General features: G+C 60.8%; 1 protein-coding gene across 2 annotated transcripts in view; it reads left to right on the forward strand.

Annotated features, from left to right (window-relative positions):
- ZC3H7B (zinc finger CCCH-type containing 7B) overlaps nt 1-10775 on the forward strand; it is a 68148-nt gene that overhangs the window by 41116 nt on the left and 16257 nt on the right. The window contains exons 12-20 of one of the 2 annotated variants that reach the window (XR_003678075.2): nt 1267-1413; nt 2435-2535; nt 3499-3680; nt 5802-5887; nt 9231-9364; nt 9474-9579; nt 9719-9827; nt 10061-10194; nt 10329-10492. Coding sequence is in view for 1 of the 2 variants with exons in the window: in XM_007099914.3 (XP_007099976.1) it covers nt 1208-1413; nt 2435-2535; nt 3499-3680; nt 5802-5887; nt 9231-9364; nt 9474-9579; nt 9719-9827; nt 10061-10194; nt 10329-10492 (1222 nt within the window). In the remaining variant the exon portion in view is untranslated. Of the gene's footprint in view, nt 1-1207; nt 1414-2434; nt 2536-3498; nt 3681-5801; nt 5888-9230; nt 9365-9473; nt 9580-9718; nt 9828-10060; nt 10195-10328; nt 10493-10775 lie in introns of both variants that reach the window. The other variant, XM_007099914.3, reaches the window with a different exon arrangement.

Genomic DNA, 10775 nt, shown 5'->3' on the forward strand with positions numbered 1-10775 from the left:
GGAGCGGCTGGGCCCGTGAGCCATGGCCGCTGAGCCTGCGTGTCCGGAGCCTGTGCTCCGCAACGGGAGAGGCCACAACAGTGAGAGGCCTGCGTACCACAAAATAAATAAATAAACAAATAAATAAATATAGTGTTGCCCTTTTGTACCCACCATCACACATCCTCGTGACAACTCTGGGTGAGGAAGGAGACTTTGGGAGTCCGCTCCAGGCTCCGCCTTTGTCCCCCGACCCAGCCCGTGGCAGTAGCCCACCCAGGCTTTCTGGATCAGCTCTTTGTCTTCCCAGGTGGATCTTAAAGACCTGTCATTTCTGAGCTCGCAGGCCTCCGCCAGCCATGCCCTGGCCAGCGTGGATGAAGTCCCAATTCTACGAGGCCTACAAGTCCCCGTCTGCCCTAACCATTCCCCAGATATGCTGAACCCTGACTTCTTTGCACATGCCATGCCCTTTGAACTTGGTCATCCTCTGCTCCGCCTTCAAGCAGCACCTGGATCTTGGGAAGCCCTTCCCTGCAGGCCTCCCCGCTGGGTGCGGAGCTGGTCGCAGTGCAGAGCAGTCTGTGGGGTCACCTGGCCATCCGGCCTGCTCGTCCTCGTGTGCCTGCAAGCTTGGCAGGGGGCTGGAATGGGGCAGACTTAGAAAGAGGGTGAGGGAGGGAGAAAAAGAAAGAAAAACAGTTCCCACCCCCAGGAAATGGCAGGTCTCTGGATTATAAACCTGCTGCCTTCCCTGCTCCCTGGCCCCCAGGAGTTTTATTTATTGTTTCACTTAATCCACACAACAACCGTGTTCTCCGTTTATGGACAGACAGCTAAGGCTCAGGAATAATGGGATCCCAGCCCAAGTCTGCCGGACCCCAAGGCCCATGCCTTCCTGAACCAGTGGTATTTTCCTGGTGCAGAATAATAATAATAATGATAAAACGGCTTGTATATGTCTACAAAGCCCTTTTCCCACCTGTCGTCTTGCCTGCCCCATACCAGGCAGCCTTGTGGGGTGGTGGAGCCGCGGCGACCGCCACGCTTTGCACGGGAAGGTGCAGATCCGGCCCCCGCACCCAAGTGTAGAACAAAGAAGGGCCTGGCCTGGGAAGCGCTTGCCCCGAGCTCCGCTGCCAAGCCCTCCTGCTCCGCAGGCCCCACCGGGGGTGCTGTGGGCTGCCGTCCCGCCTGGCGGAACGTGTGTCCTGTTGCCTCTTTGCAGACATGATTAACAAGCAGGACTGTAAGTACGGGGATAACTGCACCTTCGCCTACCATCAGGAGGAGATCGACGTGTGGACGGAGGAGCGGAAGGGCACCCTCAACCGCGACCTGCTCTTTGACCCGCTGGGGGGCGTCAAGCGCGGCAGCCTCACCATCGCCAAGCTCCTCAAGGAGCACCAGGGCATCTTCACTTTCCTCTGTGAGGTACCAGCCCCTCCACGGTCGATTCACAGACGGGGCTGGGGAGGGGTTCCCGCGGGCTCCACTGTGGACTGTCGGCCCTGGGACCCGCGGGTTTTGGAGGCCTGACCTTAGAATCCACAGGTCCTGAGAGTTTCAGAAAGTTAGACCCATACGCTCCCATCGCGCTAGAGCCCAGATCCTATCCAGTCCCTTCATTGTTTGGAGCTGGAAACTGAGGCCAGAAAGAGAAGTAACCACATCTGCTCTTTGCTTCCTGCTGTCGTAGGCCAGACTCAGGTGCTCTAGGAACTCATCCTGATCACCCCCCCATGCCTCCTCATCCAGCTGTGCTGGCTTCAATGCCCACTGCACCTTTCCGCCCACTTCCCTGCCTATGTCCACGCTGTGCCCTCTCCCTGGGGTGCCCTCCCCATGTTTCTACGTCTTGGGCCCTCTGAGGCTCAGCTCTGATCCCAGCAGCTCCACCAAGCTGTTCATTTCCTCCCCAAAGCTGTCGCGGAAGACGCTGCTGGCCCCCTGCCTCCCCACCCGGGCGTAGTGTGGTGAGGGCAGGGACGGCGTCGGGTCCATCTCCGTGAAGTGAGGGTGCTGGGTCCAGGTTGCTGGCAGGGTTCGGTGCTGCTCGGCCAGCCCCCATCCAGCACACAGCCAGCCCTTCCCTCTGACTCTTCGAGCAGGTGGGCTGCCCTCTCCCTTCAGGGGATCACGGCCCACAGCCTGGTGGCTGCATATACTTTACAAAGGACCTGCAGTTCTATTAGATCCTTTTCCAGCTTCACAGTGAAGCTGTGGGGCAGAGCAGGTGTGGTCTTCCCCAGGTTACAGTTGAGGAAACTGAGGCTCAGAGATACGGAGTTAACCCCTGCCCCAGGCGTTTGGAGCGGTGGGATCAGAGAGGTGGGGGCCACAGACCCTGGGATTCCCTTCCTCACTCCCCTGACTCAGGGCAGGGCTTGCAGGGACCCGGTCTGTCCCTCCTGGGTGGCCATGCTGGATCCCAGCCCACCCCCTCCCTGGGCAGATCTGTTTTGACAGTAAACCCCGGATCATCAGCAAAGGCACCAAGGACTCTCCGTCTGTCTGCTCCAACCTGGCTGCCAAGCATAGCTTCTATAACAACAAGTGAGTGGGACCCACAGCCGGACCCTTGGCCAGGCCTGGGGTGGGGCGGGTGGAGAGTCCCCCTGGGGCAGCTTGGATGCCTGGGGAGCAGAGGGTGGGCCTAGGATGTCAAGGCAAGGGGTAGGGGTTGGGACTCAGGTCCAGCATCCACCTGGCAAGGACAGAACCACATTTATTGAGGATCTTCTATATTCCAAGCATTCTCTTGGGTATTTTCATGATCTCGGCAGTCCCGTGGGGAGGAGTGTCTGATGAACCGATGAGAAAGCTGAGGCTTGGAAGCAGCTTACTCAGCCGGCAGGTGGGGGCCGCATCCCTGACTCCCAGCCGGCACCCTCCGCTGTCCTGACGTGGGCGTCGGACAGGGAGTGGGAGGGGCTGGGTGGGCTCCGGCACCCACCTGCGCTCCCTCTGACTCCTCCTGGCTGTGCCCCAGCATGGCTGAGGGAGCCCAGGCCCTGGGGTCAGACACAGTTAGATCCAAATCCCGGCTTGGACGATGGTCTGTTTTATGTCCTCTGGCCACCGTGACCCTTGGTTTCCTCATCTGTAAAGTGAATGATGATCCCAGTCTCCTAGGGTTGCTATGAAGGTAATTAAAATGCCCAGCTCCGGGTGCAGGACCAGCTCTGGCGCATCGAGCTGGGGAACCTGAGACAGATGCCACTTTCTCCCAGCCTCGCAGCAGGTGGGCTGTGGTGCCCTCCTCCTGCTGGCAGCTGCGTCTTTGAGCTGTCCGCGGGTCGAGGCCAGGAGAGGGGCACGCAGCTGAGGCCCAAACCGGAACTGCCTGAGCGTAGGACCCCCACCTCTTCCCTCCTGTGCCGGCAGCTAATAGGCGGGAGGCACCCAGGGAGGAGCCCCTCCCTTGGGTGAAGGGCACTGACCCTGGGGAGGGGGCCCCGACCGGGAATGGGCGGAATGCGGACTGCATCGTGCACCGCCCCCCGTCCCGCCCGCCAGGTGCCTGGTGCACATTGTCCGCTCCACCTCCCTCAAGTACTCCAAGGTCCGCCAGTTCCAGGAGCACTTCCAGTTCGACGTGTGCCGCCACGAGGTGCGCTACGGCTGCCTGCGGGAGGACAGCTGCCACTTCGCCCACAGCTTCATAGAGCTCAAAGTCTGGCTGCTGCAGCAGTACTCAGGTGAGGGCGAGGGGCTGCACGGTTCAGAGGAGGGCGGGGCCGGGCTGTGGGGCTGCAGAGGAGCCAGTGCTTCCTGGACGTCACAGGACGCGCAGGCTCTGCATCAGGGAGCTTGCAGGCCCAGAAGACCCCGGGTTTCTCCCTGTGTGGCGCTGCCGGGGGGACACGCGGGGAGAAGGGCAGGGAGGCAGAGCCCCGCGGGCCACCTGGGGGGTCTGGTCATCAGCGGCCCCTCACTGAGCCTCCGCTGGTCCTCTGTGAGGGGGTGATGTCAGCTCGGCCTCAGGGATGAGGAGGTGGAAAGCCGCTCGCTTTCTCGCCACCTAATGGGACTCCTTGAGCACCTGCGCCGTCGGGCTCGAGCAAGAACGAGTCGGGGCCCTGGTGTGTGTACGCGAGGGCAAGGCAGACAGTCTGACGGGGAGGTAACAGGCCCTACGTCCATCTGCTCCGGGGTGCACACCGTCCCCCACCGCCTGTCATCGTCTGCTTAGCAGCACTTTTGTTGTGTGTGTGGAACATAAAATAATGGCGCGTCTAACAATCATTGTCTTCTTCGAGCTGATGAAATAGGGTGATAGAATTTCAGGTGTGCGTCAGTTCTGTGAGGAAAGTAAAGCAAGCAATAGGATGGAGAGGGACTCGGGGTGGGGGCATTTGGGATAAGATAGTCTGGGAAGGCCTCTCAGAGGAGGTGACATTTGAGCAAGGAAGGGCAGGGAGAGCATTCCAGACAGAGGGAACAGCAAGGCTGGAGGCCCTGAGGCAGGAGCAAGCTTGGTACAGAAGGAAGGATGTCCTTCTGTATGTGAGGATGTGAGGGCAGAGCAGCTTACCCCTGGGCGGGGGGAGGCGTGTCAGAGACGAGGCCTAGGAGGTTGGCAGGGACCCGAGCGTGAAAAAACCTCTAGATGGTAAATAGAAATAGTTGGGATTGTTCTAAATACGGTGTGCAGGGTTTGGGGGTAGGGGGTTGAGTAGGTGGAGTTGTATGACCTGATCAGTGTTTTTAAGAAGCTGCTCTGGCTGCTGCGTGGAGAACTGAGGGGCCAAGGGCAGGTGGAGGGAGACCTGGGAGGGTGTGGCTCAAGCCAGGGTGGCAGCGGGTGGAAGTGGTAGAAGTGATGAGATTCTGGGTGTGTTTTGATGGCGGAGCCAACGGGAGCTGATGGACCAGATATGAAGTATGAGACCAAGGACGGCATCAGGTCGACCCCAGTGGGGTTGCCGTGTTCTGAGAAGGGGAGGCTGCCGGAGGGGCAGGTTGGGGGGATCACATCAGGGCTCGTGTGGGCCGTGGGGAGTCTGAGCTGCCTGTTGGACTTCAAGTGGAGAGGTTGAGCAGGCAGCCACGTGTGGGGGTCGGCAAGGTCATGGGAGAGCCCCGGGCTAGAGGTACCTCTATCAGCAAGAAGATGGATGTCAAGCACACGCCTGGCCCAGAGTAAGCCCCTGATGGCGAGTGGCCATGGGGGGAGCAGTAACCATAGGACCAGGTCGGAAACTAAATCAGCTCTGGAAAAGGGACTAGAAGGCCATAAGGGGCCGGGAGGAGGGTGGGCCTCATGGAAGAGGCTGTGAGCTGCCCCTTGGAGGAGGACTCAGTGTCCACAGTCAGATTGGGAGGGTCTGGGCCACAGGGTTTGGGTATTTGCCCTTTGCCGACTGGCAGTGAAGGGCCCTGGCCCCTCGGTGATCTGGGGAGCCGGGCTGGGCCAGGCACAGAGCCTTAAGAACCAGAACGCTAGAGGCTGCCAAGCAGGGGTCAGGCTTGAGGCCCCACTGAGGGAGGCGGAGGCCGAGGGAGGGTGCTGAGCAGCTGGCCCGAGGGACAGGGCCACTGGCGTGGGTGCGGAGAGGCCCCTGCCATGCTGCAGAGCCCACATCTTGCTCCTGCATTTTATTCTCTGTGCGAGCCTGGAGCAGGCCTCTGTTCCCAACTGCAGATGAACCAACAGGCCCAGACAGGATGAGTGGTTTCCCTGTTCCCCTGGTCTTTCCGCGGCCTAACTGGGGAGTGGGGCTCCTCCCTGGGCCTGGGGTGGCACCAGCACCTTGCAGACCCCCTGCCTTTCTCCTCACTGAGCTCCAGGGATGCTGTGTCTGCTCCCCCCTCGCCAGGCATGACCCACGAAGACATCGTCCAGGAATCCAAGAAATACTGGCAGCAGATGGAGGCGCACGCAGGGAAGGCCAGCAGCAGCTTGGTAAGACCCCGGGCTGGCCTGGGGGGGGTCAGCCCCCACGAGGGCCGCCCCCATCCCTTTAGCTGGACATAATTTATTTACCGGAAAATTGTAAGAAGAGCGTGAAGAATTTGTGTATACCTTTTCCTGGATTCCCCAGATGTGTACCTACACACATACACATTTATTTATAGAAACATACACTTTTCCGAACCATTAGGGAGTAAGTTGTAGACATGATGCCCCATTACCCCTGAAAACTTAAGTGTAAAAATAAGGACTTCCCTGACCGTCCAGTGGTTAAGACGCCACGCTTCTAACTCACGGTGCGCAGGTTCGATCCCTGGTCGGGGAACAAAGATCCCACGTGCCACGTGGCCAAAAAATAAATAAATAAGTAAATATAAGGACACTTTCTTACATAATAACCACAGTATCAGCGTCACAAAATTCACGTTGGTGTACTTATCCGAATTGTGGTGTACTGTTGTTCAGATTTTGTGAATCTTCCTTCCCAAATCCCAGCAACACACTGCGCTCATTTGTAGTGTCTTTAATCGCCTTTAATCTAGACTAGTTCCTCAGTCTTTCTTTGTCTTTCGTGACATTGGCATTTTTGAAGAGGCAGTTGTTTTGTAAAAGGCCCGTCCCTTTGGGATTGTCTGATCGGGCAGGCACGTCATCTCCATCTGTCCCCTCACCAGCGATACCTTGGTAACTTGATTAAAGGTGCCTGCGCGGTAAAGCTTTCTCTACTATGAAGCTACACTCTCCTCCTTTGTAATTAATGACTATCTTCCAGGGAGGTCCTCTGAGACCGTGTAAATGTCCTGGCATTCCTCAACCTTTTCCCCCACTGCTCGTATCACCTCCCGCCCCTCTGGATCCTCACCCTGGTCCTGAGGACGTGAGCTGGGGCGCAGTAGCGTGTGCAGGCGGGGAGACTGAGGCTCAGAACACGCTGGAGACTCGCCCGGGGCGCACGGAGCGGAGTAGGTCGCGGGTTCTCTGACAGCTTGTCTAGAGCTCGCTCAGCTCCCTCCCCACCTGCACTGTCCCCATCACCCCTAGGTTTCCTCATATGAAACGGGGATCATAATCCTGCCTGCCATCCCCTGGGGCGGGTGTGAGGCTCACAGGAGCTGGCTACAGCTTGCCGAGTTCCTGCTCCGCACGGGGCCCCCGTCGCCCCTGATCCTGACACCCTCCCCGGGAGGTAGGGGTCATTGTCACTTTAGGTGACAGTGGGAATGGAAGGGTGGTCTCAGGGCCCAGGAGACGGTGAATGTGAGGCGAGGCCTCTCGCCATCCACACACGAGGGATGACTCCCTCACCATGCCAGGCCCACGCACTGGTCACCTTGGGAGAAGCCTGGGCCTCTGGTCCCTCTTGAGGCCTGCCTGGGTGTGGCAGTGAGCCAGGGAGCAGCGCAGGCTGGCCAGGGGGGTAGGCCTGGGCCGGTCTGGCTGACAGGGCTGCCCGGCCCCCTTGGCCTTCCCCCTGTCTCCCTACCCCCTCGTTCCTGGTCCTTTTTCTTCCTCTCCCCTCTTCCTAGTTGCTCCTGTCCTCTGCCCCTCTCCCGTTCGGTCCTCTTCCCCAACCGCCACATGGTTTATTTTTGCTCCTGGCCAGGAGCCTGGCTGGGAAGCAGTGCGGGGCTCAGGCTGGACCTGCAGCGTCATCTGCTAAAGAGAGAACACTGAGTCTTCACCGCCTCCTGTCCCCCTGACCCCCCTGCATCCTGCCCACCCAAGACGCCACTCTCGGGCCTGGCTCAGGAATGGGGCTTCTGTGCCGGACCTGGCTGTGGCCCAGGCATGAGGCATCTTGCTTGCTTGCCGTCCGAGGGTGGGGGCCAGTGGTAGCGTGAGGCCAAGGCCAGGATGCCAGGGTAGACGCTGCTCGTGCCTGGTGCCCATGGTGCAGCTGTGCCGTCCTACAGGAAAGCACGAGCCCCTGCCTCGCACCAGGTCCCTGTCCTCGGGCCACTCACCCGTGGCAGGGTCAGTGACCTCTCTGAGCCTCCGCTTCTGCTCAGTCAAATGGGAATGACCCCTATCCCCCCAGGGCTTCTGCTCAGTCAAATGGGAATGACCCCTACCCCCTCAGGGCTGTCGAGTCTGTGCCGTTGTGAAAAGGAAGCTCAGTGGACCGGCATGGCTGTTCCCTAGAGCGGTGGCTAAGCCACAGCACCCCTCCGGACCCCACTTACCTCACCCGTGAAATGGGCCCTCTTACGCTTCTGTGAGAATCAGTGGAACATCTAGAAATCTATAGTGACACGGGTGAATCCCCTGTCTGCTTTAGCCAGACCAGGTCCCGGTTACAGAGGCCGGATTTTACTTTGCTGTCAGGATGTGTATTATCTTGGGGCTGAGCCGGGCTGCAGGTCTCCCGGCCAGGGGTCAGTCGGCACCCAGTGACGTGAGAGCCCCCTGCCGCTCAGGGGAGGCCCTGGGCCAGGCAGTGCCGAGGACACAGGTGCTCCTGTGTCAGAGGAGGAAGAGCAGAGGGGTGACGCCACATCTGAGGCCCCAGGGCGGATGGGGGGGCTCTAGCTAACAGAGGGACAGCAGGGTGGCCAGCACAGCTGGGCGAGGGGGCTGCAGGTGGCAGGAGACAAGGCTGGGTGGGCACTTTTTCTGCCTCTCACCCCCCGCACCCTTTCCCAGGCAGGGGTGCAGAAGAGCAGGCCCTGCTGCCTGCAAAGGAAGGGCTGAGGCAGGGGACGGGGAATGAACATGGTGGGGTCTTCGAGAGTCCAGGGCTGTCCAGAAGTCTGTCCCACCACCTGAGGCAGCCTCCTCCATCCCCACCCTCTGCAGGTGCATCCCATCTTCCAGGCCCTGCCCTCCACCAGGCCTGGCCCTCATCACTAGATGAGTCAGTCAGCGTGAGGTAATTCAGGTACTATGGGAGCCCATAGGATGGGCAGCTGCCACCTAGGAGAGCTTCAGGGAAAGCTTCCTGAAGGCGGTAGTGCTTGAGCTGGGTTTTGAAAGTTTTCAGAACAAGCCTGATGCAGAGTGGAGAAGGGCATTCCAGGCAGAGGGAACAGCATGTGCAAACGCAGGGAGATGTGAGGTCGAATGCTGTGCCCGGGGACACGCCAGCAGCTCCAGCAAGCAGGCCCGTGGGGAATAGCCAGTTAAGGCGGAGAGCACTCCATCAGGAGTCCAAGGCCTGGCTCCCACCCTGAGAGGCCATGGGCCTGGAGTTAGGGGCTCACTTCCCACCACCAAGTGGTAATGGACCAGCCCACAAGGCTCCAGGAGGCCCTAATGCTCCCGGAGGCCACCTGTATATCAGACCCCGGGGCCTCAGCCTGGTGCCTGCGGCTTCATCAGCGCTCCTCCTCCGTAGGGTGCCCCGCGGACCCATGGGCCTAGCGCCTGTGACCTGCAGATGAAGTTTGTGTGTGGCCAGTGCTGGAGGAACGGGCAGGTGGTGGAGCCTGACAAGGACCTCAAGTACTGCAGCGCCAAGGCCCGGCACTGGTGAGCCGGGTGCCGGGCGGGGGCACGGGCAGGGTGGGGACCACCTAAGCACCGCAGGCGAGGAAGCCGGACTCTCCGTGGAGGTCACACAGCGCCCCCTATCCTGCAGCTGGACCAAGGAGCGGCGGGTCCTCCTCGTGATGTCCAAGGCCAAGAGGAAGTGGGTGTCGGTGAGGCCACTGCCGTCCATTCGCAACTTCCCGCAGCAATACGACGTGAGCGCCGGGGTGGGGTGCAGGGTGGCAGCGGGACCTCAGATATGGGGCCGTGGCGCCCCAGGAGGGCTCGCCCGCTGGCGGGGCAGTGACACAGTCCAGCGGGACTCAGCAGGGTCTCCCCATGCCTGCCCTGCAGCTCTGCATCCACGCGCAGAACGGCCGCAAGTGCCAGTACGTGGGGAACTGCTCCTTCGCGCACAGCCCGGAGGAGAGGGACATGTGGACGTTCATGAAGGAGAACAAGAGTGAGTGGGCGGGGCGGGGCTGACCCGGACACCCCCCCCTCGTCGGCAGGCCCAAGCCCGCCTGCTGAGCCTCGCTTGGCCGCCCGGGCCCCACTCCGGCTGCACCGGGCTGAGCCCTCTCTGGGTCTCCAGGTGACCGGGCAGCCCAGCAGCAGGGGTCCCGTAGGGGTCGTGGGACAGAGTACAGGGAGAATCCCCTCTCACCAGGCCCTGCATTCCCTTTTGCCCACCAGTCCTGGACATGCAGCAGACCTACGACATGTGGCTGAAGAAGCACAACCCAGGGAAGCCGGGGGAAGGGACGCCCATCAGTTCTCGGGAGGGGGAGAAGCAGATCCAGATGCCCACGGACTACGCCGACATCATGGTAACACCCCATCCCCTGGGGGCCCTGGTCCGAGCCTGACCCGGAGGGGCTGTGCGGAGGGGCTCAGCCTCCCTGGGGGAAGTGGTCCCTGCAGAGGTGTGAGGAGCGGGCGCCCACGGTGGCTGTGTCCCCAGATGGGTTACCACTGCTGGCTCTGCGGCAAGAACAGCAACAGCAAGAAGCAGTGGCAGCAGCACATCCAGTCTGAGAAGCACAAGGAGAAGGTCTTCACGTCTGACAGCGACGCTAGCGGCTGGGCCTACCGCTTCCCCATGGGCGAGTTCCGGCTCTGCGAAAGGTGCCCCCGGGAGGGCAGGGCCGGGCGGGCTGTGGGGTGGCCTGAAAAGGCGGAGGCCGCGGCCAGCTCTGGCTCCACTTGGCCTGCAGGTGGCATAAGGCGGGGTGGGAATGTCCAGAAAGACAGCTGCTCCTGGGTGTGAGGACCCAGGAGCGGGGCGGAGTGGCGTTGGAGGTGGGGACCCGTCCTCTGCAGCCCGGCATCAGGTCCTCGCGAAGGCCAGGCCACGCCCGCTTTCCCCGGGGCCCGATGCTGCATGGGGAGAGGCTTGTCGGGGGAGGCG

The sequence above is a fragment of the Physeter macrocephalus genome, unplaced genomic scaffold (assembly GCF_002837175.3).
Source record: "Physeter macrocephalus isolate SW-GA unplaced genomic scaffold, ASM283717v5 random_19, whole genome shotgun sequence".
In the NCBI taxonomy this organism is placed as follows: domain Eukaryota; kingdom Metazoa; phylum Chordata; class Mammalia; order Artiodactyla; family Physeteridae; genus Physeter; species Physeter macrocephalus.